A 24,759-nucleotide genomic window follows, 5' to 3' on the forward strand; every position below is an offset into this window, starting at 1 on the left:
AGTGTTTTTCTACTAAATCATACTGTTTCTCTAGACTATCCTATTGGCCACTTATGACTCTTTAAAAATGCAGCTGTTTAATGAGAAATAAGGTATCAAACTTATCCAGAACATAAATCTACATTGAAGTTAAAATACAAGGTCACAGGACAGTTAAATCAGTGTACATAGAGACTGACCCAGTCTGGGCACTGCTATTGGGGCCTAAGCAACTGAAAGGTTTTTCTCTATTTGATCCGTCATTAATTTTGCTCAATTCATATGGGAGTGTAGTTAAACTAAGAGATTGATATTGTGGTTAACACATTAGTTATTAATTTGAAAGTTTTAAAAACCATCATGCAAGTTATAAGGGCTTCCCCTGGTAGCTCAGTTGGTAAAAAATCTGCCTGCAATGCGGGAGACCCTAGTTTGATTCCTGGGTTGGGAGGATCCCCTGGAGAAAGGAATGGAAACCCACTCCAGTATTCTGGCCTGGAGAATTCCATGGACTGTATAGTCCATGGGGTTGCAAAGAGTTGGACACGACTGGATGACTTTCACTTTGCAAGTTATAAAAGATGAAGTAGTTATGATCTATGGATGGAGGTTGTCCATCTCCCATCATTGCCTGGTAATGACTTTACCTAGTCCATATTCTATGGAGTCTGGATGATCATCATCTCCATCTTGGCTGACCTTCTGGAGATGCTGCAGATAGGCATCAGTATGGAAGGTGGCCATCTCCTCCATGGAGGCCACTTTGGGCTTAACTATCCTAATAATAACAGAGAACAAAGAGAGGTGAGTGAGTCAGATCCAGATTATGCCAAAACCTGGAAGCAGGAGCCAAAACTTCCAGCTTCTGGTTCCAGGGGGCTGAAGCAATAAACATGTTCCTCCACTGGACTACAGTCTTCATTTTCTCACATCCACTGCATTAAATAGGGGTGACAGGATAGATATTTCCCTTAAGTTTAAAGGTAGTTAAAAAAGTAATTATATTAAAGTTAAATAATCAGGTATCACACAAAGTTTGCTTTGTGAGTTACAACTTTCATGTCAAACCAGTAGGAAGAAATATTTTCATTTGAATCAGTTTTCCTAATTGGGCAAATACAATTCTTTCAACTAAAATTTTACTTTAGTAGACAGCTGAATTGTCATGAATTTTGAATTTGGAGTCAGAGAACTGGGTTCCCATCATGATTACCAGCTGCATAACCTCAGATAAGATGGCCATTCTTTTGTTCAGTTTCCTCATCTGTAAAGTGGGGGTATCTTAAGGAACTTATGTGAAGATTAAATGATAACATAACACATGAAAATGCTTTGTGGATAACTCTCATTATTAATAGTAAAGGATGAAAAATAGGCAACCAAAAATGTAGAAATTTCTGTATCTGGTCACTCATATCTGCCTCTGAGAGGAAGGAGAAAATAGGCTGACTAGACTTCACTCAGAAGCTCTCAACCAACTGTTCACAAGAAGTGAAAAATAGGAGTAATGGAGAGAATACAGGGTACTAACCTAACAAAAAGGACTTAGCCACCTCTAACTTCTAGCCGCCTAGTCCCTATATCCTCTTCCTGACTCTCCCACTGCCACTACTGCTCTCTAGGCTTTGCCACTCAAAGGGTGGTCTATGGACCAGCAGCAGCAGCATCTGGGAGCTTGTTAGAAAAGCAGAATTTCAGCCTCCCATCAGACTTATTGAATCAGAATTTGTACTTTAGTGCTTGCTTCAGCAGCACATATACTAACATTTGAAAGACACAAAGAAGATTAGCATTGTCCCTGCACAATGATGACACTCAAATTTCTGAAGCATTCTATATTTTTAGATTGGAAGTTTTGGATTAGCAGATGCAAAGTATTATACATATTCTTCCCAGGTGGCTCAGTGAGTGGTAAAGAATCTGTCTGCCAATGCAGGAGTTACAGAAAATGAGGGTTTGATCCCTAGGTTGGGAAAAATCCCCTGGAGGAGGAAATGGCAACCCACTCCAGTGTTCTTGCCTGGAGAATCCTCATGGACAGAGGAGCCTGGTGGGCTACTGTCCATGGGGTCATAAAGAGCCAGACATGACTGAGCAACTAAGCACAGCATATATATATATATATACATATATATATATGAATCACTTTGCTGTACATCAGAAACTAAACAATGTTGTAAATCAACTATACTTCAATAAAATAGAATTTAAAAAATAATATGTACTTTAACAAGGTGATTCCTATGCACATTCAAGTTGAAAATGCATGACCTAGGTCACAGGGAGGCAGTAGTAGGTTTTTTTATTGCTGAAAGGAAACATGCCCATGAGTCTTTTATGAATTAATATGGTTATGTAGGCTACTACCATTATCAAGCAGTCTCAGCCTTAAAAATTAAATACATATAGCCAAGATCGAAGGAGTCTTGCTTCTTCTTCAAGAATACATATCCACACCCTTAGAGGTGACAAGTCTGTTTAATAAAATAAAATTTTATGGTTTCTTGTACCATGTTTCCTAGCCCTAATTGCTCCCTCTTCAAATATTCTTCCTCTTGTGTGTGGTAGTCACTCAGTCATGTCCGACTCTTTGTGACCCTGTGGAGTGTAGCCCACCAGGCTCCCCTGTCCTAGGTATTCTCCAGGCAAGAGTACTGGAGTGGCTTGTCATTTCCTTCTCCAGGGGAACTTCCCAATCTAGGGATTAAACCTGGGTCTTTTTTTTTTTCTATTGCACTGCAGGCAGATTCTTTACCATCTGAGCCACCAGGGAAGTCCCCACTCTTCCTCTTAACAAATACTTACTAAAAGCCTCCCTACTTAACAAGAAAGACAGTTTTATTTTTATTTGATTTTTTGCCTGTCTTAAATTAATTTTAAATGCTAAATAGTTTAATGAAAGGCAAGTAGTTTCTCTATTTAAACATATAGGCTAAAAAATGGTTGAAAAACATTCATAAAGAAGATACTCAATAAATGATTTTGTTAATAATAAGGATAAAATTTACACTACCATTTGGGAGATAAACGAAGCCTATCACACTAGCCAGTATAGACAGATGCTCACCTAATTGGCCAGGGAATGTCAGAAATACCCCTACAAGTGTCAGGGTTATATTTACTCTTACAATGACAAACAGCAAGTTCAGTTTTTTTTTTTTTAAAAGAAGCACTTAGCTCTGTGCTGAATTCTGGCCTTCATTCCAGGAATTTCCTTTGGTTTTGACTGTCTCTAGGCTCATCATTTAAGTTTGGTGGTGGTAATGGTGTGCCTAAAACTCTTAAATTGAATCCATACTCTCAGATCTGGCTTAGGGGGAAAAAATAGCAACCTAACCAGACCATCTCCTAGCTGAAGGTATTTTTTCAGATAGGTTTTAGTACCTATATGTTCTAACCCCCAAACCTCCACAAAATACCTATCCCTAGGATATTTCCCTCCCAGCAATAAAGACCTATTTCTTAACTGCTTCAAGCACTTTTTTTGAGTTTTCTTAATTCTTCAAGAGCTTTTATTAGGCTACAGGCCGATTACCAACACTGTGTATCACACACACAAAAAAGAGAAAACTTTTTTAAAAAGTACCCTTCTCTCACTAATTAGCCCCACCGGTGAAGCAGGACATCAAGGCTATGAACACCTGGGTTCAGGGTTCTGTTCAAAACACAACTTACCTCATTTGCTTATGCAGCGCATATGCTTCAATCAAGGAATGTACCATACTGGCCTAAAAACATCAGCAAAAAAACGGGATAAAGACAGAAATGGTCTCTTACATGTTTTAATTCAGAGAAATCCCATCGACTTAATCATCCTGAACAAAGAAACTAACTTTTAACTCCCCTCCCTTCTTTTTATTTAACAGTTTACAAAGCACTTTAGACAATATAGATACATAGTATTTAAATCACTAAGCTTTCGCTACCAGGTCTTACGGAGGTGATGGAACACTTTTCTCCCTCAGCTTCTTCTCCCCTTTGGGGATCCCTGGCAGTAGAGACCCCATCCCCTCCGTGCGATCCCCTCCCCCACACCTCCATCCCACCCCCACCTGTCCGTTAGACGCCCCGCTGCGCTCTCCGGAAACTCTTAAAGGGAACACTTCCTCAATCACCTGGTACAACTGTTCAAATTTCTGTTGAAGATTTCCCCTAGCCCTGTGCCCTCTTCGCTTCCTAATGCCCTCACGTTCACTGCCCCCCACCCCCACAACTCAAATCACTAAGGCGAAAGCTATCGGGCCTTATGGAGGTGATGGAACACTTCTCCCTTAGCTTCTTATCCACTTTGGGGATCCCTGACAGTAGAGACCCGATCCCCTCCCCCGCACCTCCATCCCACCCCCACCTGTCCGTTGGACGCCCCGCTGCGCTCTCCGGAAACTCTTAAAGGGAACACTTCCTCCATCACCTGGTACAGCTGTTCAAATTTCTGTTGAAGGTTTCCTCTAGCCCTGTGCCCTCTTCGCTTCCTAATGCCCTCACGTTCACTGCCCCCCACCCCCAACACTCAAATCACTAAGGCGAAAGCTATCAGGCCTTATGGAGGTGATGGAACACTTCTCCCTTAGCTTCTTATCCACTTTGGGGATCCCTGACAGTAGAGACCCGATCCCCTCCCCCGCACCTCCATCCCACCCCCACCTGTCCGTTGGACGCCCCGCTGCGCTCTCCCGAAACTCTTAAAGGGAACACTTTCTCCATCACCTGGTACAGCTGTTCAAATTTCTGTTGAAGGTTTCCTCTAGCCCTGTGCCCTCTTCGCTTCCTAATGCCCTCACGTTCACTGCCCCCCACCCCCACAACTCAAATCACTAAGGCGAAAGCTATCAGGCCTTATGGAGGTGATGGAACACTTCTCCCTTAGCTTCTTATCCACTTTGGGGATCCCTGACAGTAGAGACCCCATCCCCTCCGTGCGATCCCCTCCCCCACACCTCCATCCCACCCCCACCTGTCCGTTGGACGCCCCGCTGCGCTCTCCCGAAACTCTTAAAGGGAACACTTCCTCCATCACCTGGTACAACTGTTCAAATTTCTGTTGAAGGTTTCCTCTAGCCCTGTGCCCTCTTCGCTTCCTAATGCCCTCACGTTCACTGGCCCCCCACCCCCAACACTCAAATCACTAAGGCGAAAGCTATCGGGCCTTATGGAGGTGATGGAACACTTCTCCCTTAGCTTCTTATCCACTTTGGGGATCCCTGACAGTAGAGACCCGATCCCCTCCCCCGCACCTCCATCCCACCCCCACCTGTCCGTTGGACGCCCCGCTGCGCTCTCCCAAAACTCTTAAAGGGAACACTTCCTCCATCACCTGGTACAGCTGTTCAAATTTCTGCTGAAGATTTTCCCCAGCCCTGTGTCCTCTTCGCTCCCAAATGCCCTCTCGTCCACCGGCCCTTTACCCCACCCCCAAAACTTACGGCGATCACCCCAATCTTTCTTACCCGTTTGGGGACTTTGGCCAGGGAGTCGCACATGCTAACATACTCGGGACTGTAAATGTAAACTGGGGGCAGCGACTGCCCACCGTCCGCCGGTTCCTCCGACTCCTCCATCTTCCACTTACAGCCGTTTCGGAGCCACCGTCCGGATCCGGCTTTTTTCAGACTCAGCTTGGGCTCGGGTTCCTGCTCCAACGGTCGGCCGCAGCGGTGCTCCTTGGTCAACATTCCCTCCTAGTCTCGAGATCGCCAGTGACACTGGTCTCGCTCCCCATCCAATTGGAGGAATGCATGGGCCTCCTCAGGCCAGAACCCCTTCATTTAGTGACTACAGTTCAAAAACGGGAGGTCGGGAGAAATAAAAGTCCAAATAGCTGCCAACTAGGGCCGATATTTTATGGTACAATTTAGCACAGTCAAAATTAACCATCCTTGTTGCCCTACGGGGCCATTTGAGATGAGGTCAAACCAGCTTCCGAGCATGATGGGAGATGTAGTTTCGAGGGATTTGAGTAGCGGAAGAGCGGGAGTTAATTAGTAAAATAGCCGCGAATTTGAGATTTAGCACTTAAAAAAAAAAAAAAAAAAAAAACGAAAAAGAAAGAAAACCTCAAAACAGTCTCAACGCTTTATGAATTGCCTCAATCTGCGAATACACCGACATTAATATCTAAAGACGGACACAATGTGACCACTAAGAGCCCAGGACCACCCAACTGCCTCAGACGGACTTTTTTTGTTGCGGGATTAATTAACGGTACAAAGGTTTAAAAAATTTACACAGAAAATTCTGTGCGAATTTGGTTTACTGCTTTTCATTATTATCTGTCCGTGTCCATGTAAAAGTTAACAATCCCAATAATTTACTCTGGCAGAGCTGGTACTACTTTCTCAAGAGGCTGCCTGGTATTCTGTAAATTGCTTGGTAGATTCCAATCAAGCAATAACGTCAAATCACTCTTTGAAAACTGATGTGGAGTAAGATACTCTCGATGATGTTGGAAACTGTAGCTCCTCTTCCTTTCTTCCTTTTGTCTTTGCAGCTATACAAGGGTTAGGGAAATATTTTATGTTTAATGTGAGGGTTAATAAAAACTATTTTATGCTGAAGCAGTTTTAGAATTACCACCAGTATTTCCAGGTTCCTGGAGGTTCCTATTATCTGATGGAAACTAGCCAATGTCCAAGTCCCCAACTCTCATATCAACATGAACTGACTTTACTAACACCTCTCAGACAATCCAATATCCTTGCCTTCTTTAAGGATATTAAACATTTATCAAGTATTGTGATATGCACTTGGATATATTATCTCATTTCATCCTTGCAACAGTCCTATAAAAGAGGTTGTAATACACCCATTTTACAAATGTAGTTTAGAGAGAGAAAATAACTTAAAATTTATACACTTCCAAGTAACTATTCAAAGTCACACACTTTCAAGCAGAAAAGCAGGAAATCTGGATTTTTTTCTCCTGCTATGTATTCTTTAGCTAGACTGTAAGCTCTTAAGCTTCTTTTGTATCTTCCCATAGAAACTACTTCAAAGTTCTGCAATCATTCTATCATTCATCAAACTTTATCTGACATCAACTAAGTGTACAGTATAGCTGAGGATTCAACCCTCAAGATGAATTATAATCTGATCTCTTGTCTCAGGGATTTGCATTTTTGTAGAGATGAGACAGATACACAAGAAACCATAAGCAGTGCAGAGTCAGATAATGAATGTAGGATGCTTAGGTTATTTAGTTAATAAGCATTAAGTACTCAAAAACTGGTGCTTAGTAAATGGCAAACTAGGGTTCTTACTCAATGGCATCTGAGAGGGTCCTAGCAAATAGATGGGATTTTACTTGGTGAAGAAGAGAGCCAGGGGAGGGACAGGCTGACTAGAATCAACAGCATATGCAAAAACAAAAAGGAAAACATTTCTAGGTTAGTTTAGCTGAAAGGGCTGGCTCATGAAGTGTTTTGAATACCAGGCTAAAGAAAATAAACTTCACCCTGTGGGAAATAGGGAGACATTTAAACAGAAAACTTAAAATGAAAGATTGCTATAGCAGTAGTATGTAGAGAATATTAGATATTGGTTAGATATCCTACAGGCAGTGGGAGTGCTGCAATGGTTCAGATAACAAGTAACAATGATTTATGTTTTGTTTTGTTTTTTGTTGTTTGGCTGTACCATGTGACATGTGGGCTTTCTTTCCTGACCAGGGCTGAAACCTGTGCCCCCTGCAGTGGAAGGGTGGAGTCCTAACCACTGGACTGCCAGGGAATTCCTAAGTAATGATAATTTAAACTTGGGAAGGGTTAATGGAAACAGAGAGAAAGAAATAATGCATAGGGTAGGTTCAACAGGACTTCCTTACTACTATTATTTGGATATTGGTGTGAGAAGGAGATGGAGGAGAGTCACTGAAAATTCTTAAAAGTCTGTATGAAGAGAATGTCAGTAGTATCAATATAAGGAACAGGGAAATTAGGAGGAAGAACTCGGATGGGAGGGCAGGTGCTTAACCCATTTTATTTTCCCTCCTACATGAGAGATAGCTAAAGTCATAATAGTGGCTGAGATAGCCAAGGGAACATGGCTTTCTCCAGTATCTAATTGTCATATCATCTATAGATGTCTAAATGTCATATCTAAGTTAACATTTTCAAACCACACTCCCGATTTTCCTATCCAAGTCTTTGCCACCCCTTCCTCATCTTTCATAGCTCAGTAAAGATACCAACATCTATCCAGTTGCCTAAGTCAGAAACCTGGGAGTTATTTGTATTCCCTCCTTTTCTCTCACTCCTAAATCCAGTCTATCAATATCCTTTGGCTTTACCTTCAAGACACATCCTAAATATATCCACTTCTCTCCTCTGCACCGCTACCATCCCAGTCCTGGCACTGTCATCTCTCACTTGGACTTCCTGCAATATCTAACTGGTTTTGACTTCCATTCTTGTTGACTTCCAATTTATTCTTTGTCTGGATGAGCTTCATAAAACATGAAAATCAGATTATGTTACTTTTTGAAACCTGCCCCACACCATGATGAAAATCTTTGAGCTAAGAAGAAGAGAATAATTTGGGAAATGCCTGTTTTGGGGAGTTAGGAGAGAAAGATGACAAAAAGGAGACAAAAAAGGATCAGTTGAGTGAGAACTAGTACAGTTTTACAGAAATCAAGGGATGAGAGAGTTACAAGAAGGGAGACGTAGTAACAATTTCATGTATCACAAAAGGGTTAAAATAAAACAACCCTTTTTGCCATTAGGGGTTCACTGGTGCTCTATGAAAAATACACAAGGTAGGGAAGGAAGCCAGATAGCAAGGGGTTTATGAGTGAAGCCAATGCGGTCAAATGTAGCTTCCTTTTAGAAGAATTTTGATTGTGAAAGGAAGGAATTAGTATTTCAACCCAGGGAGATATCAGATCCTAGTATATTTTTTTAGGGTAAGAAAGAAATGCACATGTCTACACAGAGAAAGGAGTCTATGGGACTGTAGGAGTTGACTAAAAGGTGAGGTCATGACAGGTTGGCAGTACAAGAAGGAAATAGAACTTGTCTAGTGCTTTTATGGGTAGGAAGTGGAAGGATGATGGCAGAATACAGACTGGCTAAGTGAGAATCTAAAATCTGGACTCTATTTGAGGTGAAAATGGATTGTTCCATGTGTTCTTAAAGTTCTAGCAATAGGTAGCTGAACACTTCAACAAGGGGGAGCATTGCTTCTAAACTGGAAACAGTATCCTTGTTTGGCATACAATGTTGCAAAATGGAAAATGATAAATTGTTGCTTGGGGATCTGAAACTGTAGCGTATTCCTGCCACAAATCCCACAGGGAGTTTGCACCCTTATTCATGATTAGGATAGAGCACAAATCATGCCACAGGTACCAACCTCAACTTTCCACATGCCTAATACTTCTATGATCCTTAACTCAAGAAGAAAACCTTTCCTAAAACACCAGATTTGCAGTTGGAGGATTTGAAGTCAGAGGAAATAGATTGAATCTTGGCTCCACAGTAAACTTAGTGTGGTGACCCTGGATAAGTTCCTTGACTCCCTTTCCTTAGGCACTTTTGCTAAAGGTAGTTTTTGAACTAGCAAGGTCATGATAGTCTGTGCTGCTTCTTTTTTTTTTTTTTTTTTTTTTTTTTGGTTGTTAAAAGATCGTGTTTAATAGCTTTGAAAATAGGAATCTAGTTTGAATAGTCTATGCAATACCTGGAACATGGATGGGTTTCATCTGTACCCACAAGATGAGTAAAACATTGACAGTTATTCAGTACATTTACAGTGAAAGAAAGACAAAATCATTTATTGGAACCTAACATCTTTTTTGAGGTATGAGTGAACACGAGAAGCCTCAAATCAAATAAAGCAAAACATTTCAGTATCTTGCACATCTCTGTAAATTCTGTTGACAAAGTTACAATTACTTAACCCTAAATATTCCTTGGTTCAGTGGACCACAAAGGCCATCTTTAATATTGTTGTAATTTATGACCCAGACTTAAGCTTTAAAGCAGTTCCTACTTTTATTAGTAGGAAGAGAACTGAATTACATTTAGGATATATTTAATTTATGAGACAATCATAATTTTTCCATTGGGACTCTTTCTTCTGTAGCCTATATATTGGGCTGCTTTTATTTATTTTTTTTTTTTATTTTTTTTTTTTTAATATTATTTTATTAGTTGGAGGCCAATCACTTTACAACATTTCAGTGGGTTTTGTCATACATTGACATGAATCAGCCATATATCTTTTGATGATCTTCTCTGCCTTTACTTGCTGGCAGAAGCAGGGAGAAGGGAAAGCAAATACATTAAGAAGTCACTACCCTTCTGGCCAACCTCTTTGTGCATTTTATGATATGCCCACTGATGCCTCAATTGTACTGAACCAAATGACCCTAGTTTTCACACCATTTCCTCATGTCTTTTCCTTGGAAAGGGTCATTGTTGAGAATGCGAATTCTAGAGTCAGACTGGCTTAGATCCCAGTTCTACCACTTCCTGGCTGCTTGATCTTCAACAACTTGCTTATAATGCTCAGTGCCTCAGTTCCATCATATGTAAGATGGGGATGACAGCAATTTCTATCTTACGTGGTAATTATGAAGACAGAATAAGATGGTTCATGCCAGTAGAGATGCAGACATAGAGAACAGACTCGTGGACACAGTGGGTGAAGGAGAGTGTAGGGCGAACTGAGAGAATAGCATTGAAACATATACATTACCATAGGTAAAACAGATACCTAGTGGGAAGTTACTGTAGAACACAGGGAGCTCAACCTGGTACTCTGTGACAACCTAGAGGGGTGGAATAGGGGGTGGAAAGGAGGTTCAAGTGGGAGGGGATATATGTATAATTATGGCTGATTCACGTGGTTGTCCAGCAGAAACCAATACAAAATTGTAAAGCAATTGCTCTCCATGACAAGTGCCTGTATAACAATGTCTGGTATTTGGTAAGCACTCAAATATTGATTATTATTTGCTTTAAGAGCTATTATGCCAAATATTTCTTAATTGGGGGAAGTCTCCACCCCACTGTTATCTTTACCCACATACCACTACTACGTGAGTACTATTACTAGTTTGAGAACAGGTCTTTGACTTTTAGGCCTAGCCTTAAGAGAAATCAGACTTCTGCTAAATATAGGGTGACCATACCATCCAAACTGGGACACTTTTAATGTCAGAGAGTGCTATTAATAATTACACCAGGACAACAGGCATAAATGGGGACTGTCCTGAACAAACCAAGACCTAAGGCCACTCAAGTTTAATAGGAAATGAATACTAAATATGGAAAAACACTGTGTTTATCTCCATTGCATTAGTACAGGTACTAGGTATTTGGTAAGTAAAAAAAGGATTTTTTAAGAGTAATAACAACTTTTGACCCATCAGCTGCATAAAATTCTCAGAATGTAGTATAACCCAACTAACCAGGATGGGACTGCAGAGATAGTTCATCCTTGCTGGATAAACCCTCTCTTGTTATACAGAAGGCTAATGAGTAGCAGAAACAAGATTCTGCCGAATATTTATAACATTTAGGAGAGCGAACAGTTTTTAGGTTTCTTCTAGTAGTGCAGGGGAACCACCTGCACACAAATGTAATGTTGAGCAAAAATTAGTCTTATACATCAGAACAGGTTTCCTGACAATATCAATAAGCTAGTTTAAATTTAGTGAGTGTAGTTTAAGTAGTTGTGCATGTGAATAATAAAACTGCATTTCTTTACATATATTACATATTATATAATTTATAATATGATTTATGTATTAATATTATCCTACTTTGACCCAATGCAGTACATCTTTGACTGTACTGCATACCTACAGTGTGTAAAATAGAGCCATGAAATAAACTCCAATCACAGAAACACATGAGACTTTGCACATTGGCATCAGACATAATTTAATTGGAAATTCTAATTTTTTATTCTATTTTCAAAATGTAAGTGCTTTAAAAAAGTCTAATGTGTTTTTTAGTGTTGCATACTTAAAAATGAACAAAATATGAATCAAGTTTTCTAAACAATTGCTTTAAAAGTAAAGTAGCTCTGTATGGGAGGCATAGTGATAGATAACCTCATAAACCCAGAGAAATGTAGCCATCATGTCAGTTCAGGTAAATTTGTGTGGGAGCTAGTGGTGACACTCAAATGTGCCACTTCAGATGTACTCCCCATGGCTGGCGTACACTTGCAGCCAGTGAAAAGACAAATAGTTTCGGTTCAGTTCAGTTCATTTCAGTCGCTCATTCGTGTCCGATTCTTTGCGACTCCATGGACTGCAGCACACCAGGCCTCCCTGTCCATCACTAGCTTCTGGAGTTTACTCAAACTCATGTCCATTGAGTTGGTGATGCCATCCAACCATCTCATCCCTTCTCCTCCCACTTTTGATCTTTCCAGCATCAGGGGCTTTTCAAATGAGTCAGTTCCTTGCATCAGGTGGCCAAAATATTGGAGTTTCAGCTTCAACATCAGTCCTTCCAATGAATATTCAGGACTGATTTCCCTTAGGATGGACTGATTGGATCTCCTTGCAGTCCAAGGGACTCTCAAGAGTCTTCTCCAACACCACAGTTCAAAAGCATCAATTCTTCGGTGCTCAACTTTCTTCACAGTCCAACTCTCGCATCCATACATGACTATTGGAAAAACCATAGCCTTGACTAGATGGACCTTTGTTGGCAAAGTAATGTCTCTGCTTTTTGATATGCTGTCTAGGTTGGTCATAACTTTCCTTCCAAGGAGTAAGCATCTTTTAATTTCATGGTTGCAGTCACCATCTGCAGTGATTTTGGAGCCCAAAATAATAAAGTCTGTCACTGTTTCCACTGTTTCCCCATCTATTTGCCATGCAGTGATGGGACCTGATTCAATGATCTTAGTTTTCTGAATGTTGAGCTTTAAGCCAACTTTTCCACTCTCCTCTTTCACTTTCATCAAGAGGCTCTTTAGTTCTTTTTCACTTTCTGCCATAAGGGTGGTGTCATCTGCATATCTGAGATTACTGGTATTTCTCCCAGCAGTCTTGATTCCAGCTTGTGCTTCATCCAGCCCCGCATTTCTCATGATGTACTCTGCATAGAAGTTAAATAAGCAGGGTGGCAATATACAGCCTTGACATACTCCTTTCCCTATTTGGAACCAGTCTGTGGCTTCCTGACCTGTGTACAAACTTCTTAAGAGGCAGGTGAGGTGGTCTGGTATTCCCACCTCTTTAAGAATTTTCCACAGTTTGTGGTGATCCACACAGTCAAAGGTTTTGGCATAGTCAATAAAGCAGAAATAGATGTTTTTCTGGAACTCTCTTGCTTTTTCGATAATCCAACAGATGTTGGCAATTTGATCTGTGGTTCCTCTGCCTTTTCTAAAACCAGTTTGAACATCTGGAAGTTCACGGTTCACATACTATTGAAGCCTGGGTTGGAGAATTTTGAGCATTACTTTACTAGTGTGTAAGATGAGTGCAATTGTGAGGTAGCTTGAGCATTCTTTGGCATTGCCAAAAGTATAGTTTCAGAAAAGGGTGTAAATTTTCTTTATATGTGACCAGAAAATCATGTAATCAGAAAGATACTTACCATGTGTTTCCATTTCCTATAAGAGAAATGCTGAAAAGGTTGGCCATCCTTTCTTTATTTCCACTATCTGTTTTACTATCACCCTACTATGTTCATTTATTCATGTGTACTCATAATATTGTCACTGGTAATGTTACAATTATTTAGACAGCCCACCATCCCCATTCTTGGAGAAAAACCTGAAAAAATCTGACGGAAAATAGGGGATTGAAGTAGGAAGTTATCTGAATGCAAATAGGGAAATTAGTACTTTACAGGAGAAGGAAAATGCTATGGACTGAATGTCTGCATCCCTTCAAAATTCCTATCTTGAAGTCTCAGTCCCCCCATGTGATGGTATTTGGAGATGGGAGCCTTTGGGAGATAAACAGGTAGAGTCTGCATGGCAGGCTTGGTGCCCTTATAAAAAGAGGAAGAGCCCAGAGCTTACTCTCTCTGTGCCATGTGAGGATACAGCAAAAAGGCAGCCAGCTGCAAACCAGAAAGAGGCCCTCCCCAGACACTGAATCTGCTGGTACTTTGAACCTCTCAGCCCTCAGAACTATCAGAAGTAAATGTTTGTTCTTTAAACCACCCAGTCTATGGTATTTTGTTATAGTAGCCTTGAACTAAAACAGAAACTTAGGAGAAACATTCTTCAATGGCTACCTAAATGTGAGACTAAGGAAGAGGACTCAAGGAGTCCTCCATTATCTTTTGTGTGTCAGCCTGAGACCACAGTCACATACCTCTCCCACACACAGCACTCATATTTACATACTTACACAGTTCGTCAAACATGGGTAAAGATATTAATAGATATACAGACATATCAAAACTACTTATATTCAGAAAAAGTTCCCATGTATGCTTCCGCATACATACAAATGTAGGTGTTTTCAAGAGACAGATATATGCTCACAGATATCAAGATATACACAGATATGAACAATAGAACCAGGAAGTAAAAATGCAAGTGAATGAGTTTTAAAGTATATAGGAGGTCAGGGAGTTGGAGATGCTGTAGAAAGTGAGTATGTGAGTGAGACAAAGGTCAGGTGAGCACAGAGAAAGAGTACTCAGTAAAGCAGCTATAGATTGGACTACTGGATCCCTGTTCACTAAAGATAGAGGCTTCAATTATTCTCTGTGTCGTGTGCTGGCCCACTCTTCAAAGGTATGGATTAGTGTACAAGGCTTTCTTCAAGACACTAACCCATCTGATTCCTTCTCCATTCCCTAGGTGTAAGACTCTCCCCAGACATCTTCTCTTCTTCCACTCTCCTTTCTGAAATTGGGCCCCTGGACCTATTTCTCTGGGTTATTCTGCATTTTCTGCTACACATACATCTTTGAGTACCAGCAATCTTTATTAAATGTGATTTTAAGTGTTAATACTGAAATTCTTAAATATAAACACTGAACTTGCAATTTCTTGATATTTCACCAAAAGGAGAGTAAGAATTACATATATAGATACAGACAGAGAAGGCAAAAGCATAGACTAAGTGTGTACAGAAAGGAATTCACCATTCAGCATGAGGCAGCATGTGAGTGAAGAAGAAAATTATGATCTGGTACTCTTTTCCCTCAAAAAGGCACTTAGAATAGATAATTTCCAACTTATAGGAGCATAAAATCCAACAATTGAGGGTTTATTCACTTGAAATAATGTCCCAATGCACCCACCACTCATTTACACAATGAAACCACACATGAGAAAAATCAAACTTCAGAAATAAGTTATTATTAACATCTGCTCCCCAAGCAGGAGTTAGAAAACTAAGTTTGTAACAGATCTAGAGAATAAAAACACACACTTTTATAAACCATGAAAGAATGAAGGCTTGCAATGAAGAGCCTGGGTGAGCAGATGCCTCCAAACAAGGGTTCACATCTTCTAAAGCAGTTATTTTATCAGAAAAGTTTGCTCTTCTTTGGGGGGATGGGTTGGCAAGGGACAGAGTTGGAGTGATCAGGCCATCATATTTCAGTTCCATGCATAATCAACGAGGCAGGAACCAACTGTCAAAAGGCTCCCAGCAGCCAGGCCTAGAGGCCTCACTGCATGGCACAGATGCTGTGGGGCAGGAACTCCTGCACATAGGTGGCGGCTGCCTTGGAGAGGTAGGTCATGGTGCCAAACCTGCCACTGGGTGCACTGTCATACAGAAGAGTACAGATGCCAGACGCAGGATCCTTTGCCAACATGATATCATCTGCACCGAGGGTTTTCTGTTTGGTTTTTAAGGATGGGAAAACACAGGGGAAAGGAAAAATTACTAATCCTACTAATTAAAGTCCTGATTAGAATAACTCAGAGCCTCCTCCCCATCACCAACTAGTTGGATCTTAGGCTGTTTAGACAGCAAGGGATCAGGGTTATACTCAAAATAGTGGCTATGGGTTTCTATACATTCATTTTTCACTAGATCCCCAAATCATATGAATTATTTTAAAAGTACTAATTGTTTAGAAGTTTTGAAAGTTCAATATAATAGAGAATTAGAGATTTGTTCATTAAGAGTCAAAAGTTAAAACTTACAAGTCACCCTAGAGGAACTTTGGTCTGCATCCTTCTAGTACTACTGATTCAGCATGTATTATTATTATTCTTGTTTGGCCATGCCGTATGGGATCTTAGTTCCCCAAGCAGGGATTGAACTAGTGCCCCCTGCATTGGGAGCATGGAGTCTTAACCACTGGACCATCAGGGAAGCCACTCAGCATGTATTATTTTATCTTGTATTTGACCATTATTTCTTTTCTTTCTAAGTTGATTTAATTCAAATGGATCACAAGCTTTCCAAGCTAGAGTTAATGCCTAAAAAGGATCACATTTTCTGATATAATAAATAGCAGTCAGAGTATTTAAAATTAGGACTGTCTTGTGAAATCTTTGAAATGTCCTAGAGAAGCTTTTAATTTCCTTTGCATCCACATCCCCAGGGCCTAAAAGAATGAAACACTGATTACATGTTTTAGAAACTGTTCTATTGACAAGAGCACATGCCCTTCACTTTATGTGTTCCTAATTTTAATCTAGGAAACATCTGGAAAGCTTTTAGTAGTTTGCATTTTTTATATGTGGTTAATTTTCTGAAGTAAGATTTAATAAGAAAAATAAGAAAATGCAGAATTAAACATTGTACTTTAATATTTTCTTATAGGTAAGAAAGAAAAGCAAAAACAAAACAAACCTAAATCAAATCTTCTCTTTTCCTTAATAGTCCAGAAAGGATACACTACCCAATGGCTTCTTCTTAAGTCCTTATCACTACAAAAAGTAGTGTGGTAAAAGTAGTATGAAATATGACAAAAAGCATAAAAACCTCCTGAGTTCCAGGCAACTTTACCATCTAACACAACCACAAAACATGGTAAAAGACAGAGGTCATCCCACAGCCTAGTTCTCAACAGATAGAGGTCAGAGCCACTACAAAGGAGGCCTAGAAAAGAGTTATGAGGAAGATGGCACAAGAAAGTGACCTTGGCTTCTTGAAGAGTTAATATCAGACATTTCCCTTTGAGAAAACAACAGGTTTGCCTACCTGTTCTTGAAGAAACAAGTCATTGGCAATATGCACTATTTTCTCCACAGCAATGATGCTTCCAATACTATGAATCTCAATGTCTGCCATCATGGTGAGGACAAGGATGGCTTCAACCAGAAGCTGACGGTACTCTGGCTGAGGTACACGATTCAGGACAGACTCCACATGAACAGAGAATTTGATCTCGCCTGGAGTCATCTGTGATAGAAGGGGGAAAAAAATAAGTTCTTAATAGCCCATTGTGCTGGGAGGCATCAATTACCTATTCTGAAAGGCAGAAGAAATACTGTAGCCAAGAGCACTGTTTCAGTCTCCTTTAAAGTAATTGAGTGAGCTCCAATTTCATCCATCTCATTAGAACTGATTCAAATGAATTCTTTTTAACGGCTGAGTAATATTCCATGGTGTATATGTACCACAGCTTCCTTATCCATTCGTATGCTGATGGGCATCTAGGTTGCTTCCATGTCCTGGCTATTATAAACAGTGCTGTGATGAACATTGGGGTGCACGTGTTTCTTTCAGATCTGGTTTCCTCAGTGTGTATGCCCAGGAGTGGGATTGCTGGGTCATATGGCAGTTCTAATTCCAGTTTTTTAAGAAATCTCCACACTGTTCTCCATAGTGGCTGTACTAGTATGCATTCCCACCAACAGTGTAAGAGGGTTCCCTTTTCTCCACACCCTCTCCAGCATTTATTGCTTGTAGACTTTTGGAGAGCAGCCATCCTGACTGGCATGTAATGGTACCTCATTGTGGTTTTGATTTGCATTTCTCTGATAATGAGTGATGTTGAGCATCTTTTCATGTGTTTGTTAGCCATCTGTATGTCTTCTTTGGAGAAATGTCTGTTTAGTTCTGGAGCCCATTATACACAGTGAAGTAAGCCAGAAAGATAAAGACCAATACAGCATACTAATGCATATATATGGAATTTAGAAAGATGGTAATGATAACCTTATATGCAAAACAGAAAAAGAGACACAGATGTACAGAACAGACATTTGGACTCTGTGGGAGAAGGCGAGGGTGGGATGTTTCGAGAGAACAGCATCGAAACAAGTATATTATCTAGGGTGAAACAGATCACCAGCCCAGGCTGGATGCATGAGACAAGTGCTCAGGCCTGGTGCACTGGGAAGACCCAGAGGAATCGGGTGGAGAGGGAAGTGGGAGGGGGGATCAGGATGGGGAATACATGTAAATCCATGGCTGATTCATGTCAATGTATGACAAAAATCACTACAATATTGTAAAGTAATTAGCCTCCAACTAATAAAAATAAATGAAAAAAAATAAAGTAATTGAGTGAATAAATAGGTTCAATCTTTCTGGCAGGCAATCTGGCAAATATAACAAGCATCATAAAAGTGTCAATGCCTTCTAACCCATAATTCTCCTTCTGGAAGTTCATCCTAAGGAAATAATTCAAGAGAGGATAAAAGCCCAGTATGCAAGAGTGTTTTACAGCAGCCTTCATCACAAGTATAAAACTAGAAGTAATCTAACTATGGGAATGGTTGTGTAAATAATGGCATATTATGATATGCCATTATGAGTTTCTGTAGAATCATTAAAAGAATAAATAAGATGACTGTGGATAAAGGAAAAATCTAAGTAGAATCTAAAACTGTATATACATGACAGTTTGAGAATTAGGTAAAATATTTATATACTATTAGATTAAAAAAGGCATGAAGAAATATAAAGTTATTTTAGGGTGAAATGGATTAACAAATAATTTTTGGTAAACTGTATTAAGCATACACTTTAGGATGGCAATGTAGATCTGGAGTCTAAAGGACTCAAGCTCTGCCTTTGCCAGTTTGTAATTTTATGACCTTGGAGAATTTACTTTTCTAAACTTATATGCTTGTCTGTGAACTAGGAAGTACAATCCCTTTCTTAGCTATCTCACATAGTTGTGCTGAAGATCAAATTAAAGACTGTATAAAGGAATTTTGAAGATTCATAAAAGGTACATTCAGGTATGTATTATTATTAATTTGTTAACATTTAAATCTTGCTTAAAGGCAGAGAGAAGATCAAGAAAGGACACAGTGTTCTTTACTAGAGAAAAAGCCTCTAGGCAGGGGTGGAGCCCTGAAGCACAGCATTAGCTTTCTGTACCCAGCCCTCCAGTCATGATCTACAACAATTCCAGAGTGGGGAATTGGTCATACTAATTCGAGTTCCTTTGTTGATTTTATTTAAAAGCTATTTCTTCATAATTTTAGTCTGATTGGGCAAAAAGCAAAATATGAAAGCACCTTCTAATCTATGTCTGTGGTTTATGGCAATGTTTTCCAACCAGGATTATATATCAGCATTATTCTTAGGATTTTTTAAAGTACAGTTGCTCATGTTCCATCCCTGGAGAGCTGGAGATAGGAGTTTGGGTTACTGTGATATATAGTTAGAGCTAAGGACCACTGGTTTATAGCCTACAAGCATCCTATTAGAGAAAGGTAGGGATGAGCAGGATGGGGGCATGAGAAGTCATTCATTCATTCTTAGATTCATTCTCATCTGCCATTTCCAACTCTGGCAATATTCACATAAATCAGTCTAACTTAATGAACCATTAAAAGAAGCTGTCTTTATATAATTAATGTAATACATAATTATTCTCTAATATTCCTATTCTATTTTTTTAAAAAAACATTCTCTCCTTTCTTCCAATGCATTTCATGTTCAGCTGATTTATGAAAGCACAGATTTGTTATTTTGAAAAGTGATCACTGAAATACTTTAGCCAGACAAGCTATCAATTACATAAATGTGAAAGACAGAATCTTACCTCTCTAGTGGTGGAAGAAGGAAGAACAAAACCTTCCACAGAAAGTCCATGACACTGCAAAACAGCAAAAACCTGTCACCAAGGATATGCTGACAACTGGAAGACTGTAAGGAGACACTTAGATGCTGAGTAATCACAGGCCAGTGAAAGGCCCTGCAGCCCACGTGTCTTTGCCAAGGGGTTGCGATTAATGTGTGGCAAGAAGCAGGATTGGACTTAAGGGTATTCAAGGTTCATTCTCTACTTAAGGGAGTAAAAGGCTCAGGAGGATCTACCTATTGGATAGCCTAGTCCTAAAGATTCAGAGACTATCTAGGAGGATACCATGGTAGGTTCCAGAGCCATCACAACTAGACTTCAGAAAGATTTTTTAGGCTACAGAGAAAATCTAAATATATGTATGTACTGGATATGCATAATTACTACATTTTCTAGTTTAGCATCCCCCATCAGCATTCCTATTCCCCTCACCCTGCTCTACTTTCTCTATACTATCTGTCATCATTTAACATTTTGTATAATTTATGTGTTTTATTTTTTGTTTGTCTCTCCCGAGTAGAATATAAGTTCTACACAGGACAGAGATTGTTGTCTGTTTTGTTTTCTGTCGTATACCTGTGAGCACCTAGGACATTGCTTAGTGCACAGTAGATGCTCAAGAAATACTATGAATGAATGATGGTCTATATCCCTCTCACCATCAATTCAGTTATTAAAAAGCAGTGGGAATCAATGACTTGCCATTTTAGATTTTAAAGAAATCCAAAACACCATATTTTAAACCACAGATAAATATTCCAATCCAACAGGTTTATCAACTCTACCAGACACTCCCATCCCATGTTTCATATGCCAAGTAACAATCCTTATACAGAGAATTACCAGCCTGGAAATATATGTACAGGGTGATTATGTTACATTCATACTCTGAAAGGAATGGAATGAAAAAAAACAGAGGGCGATTGTTTTTCCTCTTTATATTAGGAGTTTAAGTTCGTGTTTTGATTCTACCACAAAATACCCAATTTTCCCAGTTAGATTTTAATGTTCCTTCCCTTGTATTCTCACAGCCTTCTGTGTTTGTACTTCTATCATAACACTTTTGGACTTTCATTATAGCTGCTATGCAAAAAGATGGTATCTGGGTAGAAGAGCACCTAGTACCTGTAGTATATGAAACTGAATTGCCACAAGCCAGGTATAAGTGGAAAGATAAAGCACATATCTGTTAACACTGTGCTATAGTTGTTTTATTGAAGGAAAACAGTTGATAGGTACTCTTTGAAAGGAAGATTGCCAGAGCTGATAGTTTAAGGAATCCATTTTCACTTTTCCAAAGGATCACCTGATTCTGTCCCTGGAAGAGCATCAGTGTGCAAAAGGGAGAAACATAACTAAAGATTTTGAAGTCCTGGTTGAAGTGTTCTTCAGGCCATTATCAAGGGCAACGAAGCAAAAAATAGCACCTATGAGACTATGAATGAGACCCATGAATGAGAACTGCAGTCTTCTTAGTCTTACAAATCTGTCACAGTCATAATGGTGTGATGTCTGCTGGAATGTCTTTGGCAAACTAGGCGTTTGACAGAAAAACAAAAATTGGTCACACCAGTAAAGATTTTGGACTATTGGCATCACTATGACTGCATTTATTTAGTAGTTTTCATCCAAGAAAGAATATAGGTAAGAGTTTCTCATAAAACTTCCCATATGCCACAGTTGTTTTACTATAGTAACATTTGGTTATTAACAGCACATTGTTACAATAACATTTCTACTCTGCAATAGCTACAAAGAAAGTGTCTTTAACACTGCATTCATTTGATTGGCAGTAAGTGTATCACAATGTTTCACAATGTCCAACTATGGCCAAAAAGCTAAGCAGTGATGTTTCTGAAATGTCTTTATAAATACCACAATGGCAACAGTAATGCAGAGAGACTAAATTATCAATAATATAAAAATAACAAATCAACTATTTCATTTTAATGCTTTCTTCTAGGTTTTATCCATAAGAGCATATGTCTTTTATATAATTGCAATGATATCACCGTCATGTCATATCTCAGACAAGAAGACTGATAATTTCATGAGGGGGGTAAAATAGATACACCTATGATGTATTATGCTTACCTTCTGCAAAACTTTCCATACTTTTTGATAAAATCCAATTGGAACTCTGTTCAATGCACCATCCAGCCTTCTTCGGCGTTGCCATTGACCTTGACGACTATCTTTAGATGTCTGTTGACCAAATGCACTAGGGAAGGACCCACTACTTAGACTCATAGAGGTTCCAGATGGCTTGGGAGAAAAGCAGAGAAAAGAACATAAATCAAAAGTCACCTCTGTTTTTATGACTAACGTATTATAGCACAGTGAATAATAAACACACTCAGCAGAATTATAAACCACAAATTTAAGTGTAACAGCCAAGACACAGAGGTTATAGTGAAGCTAGCAGACTTACGAATAGCTAGCAGCAATATAAACAGATACAATCCTTTTAGAAACCATCTAGTGATACATAAGAAGAGCCATAAAAATACTGATGACATGGGAGGTTCTTCACTGTCTCTTTCCAAGGTTATTTCTGTTAAACTTTTAACTGGTCTATGGCTTAGTTTGTTGCTCTCATAGGCTATAACACAAGCTTCAATTTAAAAGAATCAAAATAAGACACAAAGTATGATATCTTACTACAATGAAATTAAATTAGAAATCAGTAGCAAAAGGAAATTTGGAAAATTTACAAATATGTGAAAATTAGACAATACATCCCTAAATAACCAGTGGGGCAAGAAAGAAATTGCAAGGAAAATTAGAAAACACTTTAAGATGAATGAAATTGAAAACAACATACCAAAACTTATGGGATACAGCTAAAGAGAACTTTATTTTTTTTTCTTTTTTAAAATTTATTTATTTATTTATTTTTAATTAGTTGGAGGCTAATTACTTCACAACATTTCAGTGGGTTTTGTCATGCATTGACATGAATCAGCCATGGAGTTACATGTATTCCCCATCCCGATCCCCCCTCCCACCTCCCTCTCCACCCGATTCCTCTGTGTCTTCCCAGTACACCAGGCCCGACTTTATTTTATAAATGTTTGTACTAAAAAAGAAGAAATATCTCAAATTAATAACTAAACCTTCTACCTTAAGACAATGAAAAAAAGAAGAAATGAAGAGCAAACTAAAATGAAAGCAAGAAGAAGAAAAAAATTAAGATTATAACAGAAAGAAAAAGAAAAAAGAAAACAAAAGTAACTGAGGAAAAACCAATGAAACCAAAGTTTGTCTCTTTGAAAATCAACATCAACAAAATTGAAAAAGATTTATCTAGACACACCAAAAAAGGGAAATGTATTAAAATCAAGATAGAAAGAGAAGACTCACTTCCAGTCTTAAAGAAATAAAAAGGATTATAAGGACATACCATTGGTAGCCATAGTGCCAAGATGGCAGTGTAGAAGGATGTGTGCTCATCTTCTCCTGTGAGAACTCCAAACTTGCAACTAACCACTGAACAACCATCAACAGGAGAATGTTGGATCCCACCAAAAAAAAAGATCCCCATATTCAAAGGCAAAGGAGAAACCCCAACAAGACAGTAGGAGGAGTGAAATCGCATTTAGAATCAAACCTCATACTGGCCAGAGATGCTCAGAGGGCTCAAACCAAACCTTGTGTGCACCAGGACCCAGGTACCCCACAGAGACTGAGCCAGACCTGCCTCTGAGTGTTTAGGTGTCTCCTGCAGAGGCACAGACCAGCAGTGGCCTGCCACGGGGACAGGGGCTCTGGCTGCAGAAGACCTGGGAGGCGCAGGGTGTGAACCCCACATAGAGTCACCGAGCAGACAACCCACAAACAGGAGAACAATTGTAACAAAGAAGGTCTCGCACTGTTGCAAAATTCTAGGGCCCACAGCAGATTTCCCAACCCGGGGATCCGGCAAAGGGACTGAGAACCCACAGGGAATTTGACTTTGAAGGCCAGTGGTATTTCATTACAGAACTTCCACAGGCCTGGGGAAAAACACCCTTGGAGGGCACACACAAAACCTTGTGTGCACCAGGACCCAGGAGAAAGGAGCAGTGACCCCACAAGAAACTGAGCCAGGCTTGCTGTGAGTGTCCAGGAGTCTCCAGAGGAGGCATGAGTTGACAGTGGCTGCTGTGGGGTCAAGGGCACTGAATACAACAGTCTTGGCATAAGCCCCTTTGAAGGAGTTTACCATTATTGCCATTACCCTTACCATAGGTAAGCCAAACTACAGGGAGGGAACAGAGCCCCGCCCATCAACAGAAAACTAGATTAAGATTTACTGAGCACGGCTCCGCCCATCAAAGCAAGGCCCAGATTCCTCCCATCAGGAAGCTTCCACAAGCCTCTTATCCTTATCTATCAGAGGACATACAGAGTGGAAACCACAATTACAGAAAGCTAACCAAACTGATCGAAGCACTCTGACTGCAACGGACCGCACAGAAGCTTGGCCGTGAGGAGCTACCCCTCACCCAAGGTCAGGGGTGGCAACTGAGAGCGCCAGGCTGCAACGGCGCAGGAACCGCCCAGAGGAGCTACCCCACATCTGAGGTTAGGCAGGGTGGCCAAGACTATCTACCTCACCCCTGAGGTCAGGGGCGGCAGCCAAGAGGAGCAACCCCACGTCCAAGGAGCGGTGGCTGCGGGGGCGCAGAAGGGTCGAGAGGAGCTACACCTCCACTGAGGTCAGGAGCCGCGGTGGAGAGGAGCTACCCCACGTCTGAGGTCAGGCAGGGCGGCCAAGACTATCTACCCCACCCCTGAGGTCAGGGGCGGCATCCAAGAGGAGCAACCCCACGTCCAAGGAGTGGTGGCTGCGGGGGCACAGAAG

The 24,759-nt window shown here is 40.1% G+C and overlaps 3 protein-coding genes and 1 non-coding gene across 10 annotated transcripts in view; 2 read left to right on the plus strand and 2 right to left on the minus strand.

Moving 5' to 3' along the window:
- The window catches only part of HDAC8 (histone deacetylase 8), a 250,811-nt gene extending 244,981 nt beyond the window's left edge, over positions 1-5,830 (minus strand). The window contains exons 1-3 of one of the 2 annotated variants that reach the window (XM_065915296.1): positions 5,427-5,830; positions 3,655-3,707; positions 627-757 (exon numbers count right to left, since the gene is read on the minus strand). In XM_065915296.1, the coding sequence (XP_065771368.1) occupies positions 627-757; positions 3,655-3,707; positions 5,427-5,651 (409 nt within the window). In that variant the 5' untranslated portion in view covers positions 5,652-5,830. The remainder of the gene's footprint in view (positions 1-626; positions 758-3,654; positions 3,708-5,426) is intronic. The other variant, XM_065915297.1, reaches the window with a different exon arrangement.
- PIN4 (peptidylprolyl cis/trans isomerase, NIMA-interacting 4) overlaps positions 1-24,759 on the plus strand; it is a 1,195,450-nt gene that overhangs the window by 385,695 nt on the left and 784,996 nt on the right. The gene's annotated exons all lie outside the window — the stretch shown is intronic.
- On the plus strand, positions 1,716-1,822 carry LOC136154889 (U6 spliceosomal RNA). The gene has a single exon (XR_010660593.1). It is a non-coding gene; the product is annotated as a U6 spliceosomal RNA (small nuclear RNA).
- The window catches only part of PHKA1 (phosphorylase kinase regulatory subunit alpha 1), a 171,551-nt gene continuing 161,946 nt past the window's right edge, over positions 15,155-24,759 (minus strand). For all 5 annotated transcript variants that reach the window (XM_065915165.1, XM_065915164.1, XM_065915168.1 and 2 more), the window contains 4 exons: positions 22,008-22,178; positions 19,875-19,928; positions 17,072-17,272; positions 15,155-15,755 (listed from right to left, as the gene is read on the minus strand). In XM_065915165.1, coding sequence (XP_065771237.1) covers positions 15,582-15,755; positions 17,072-17,272; positions 19,875-19,928; positions 22,008-22,178 — 600 coding nt within the window. In that variant the 3' untranslated portion in view covers positions 15,155-15,581. The remainder of the gene's footprint in view (positions 15,756-17,071; positions 17,273-19,874; positions 19,929-22,007; positions 22,179-24,759) is intronic.

The sequence above is a fragment of the Muntiacus reevesi genome, chromosome X (assembly GCF_963930625.1).
Source record: "Muntiacus reevesi chromosome X, mMunRee1.1, whole genome shotgun sequence".
Lineage (NCBI taxonomy): Eukaryota > Metazoa > Chordata > Mammalia > Artiodactyla > Cervidae > Muntiacus > Muntiacus reevesi.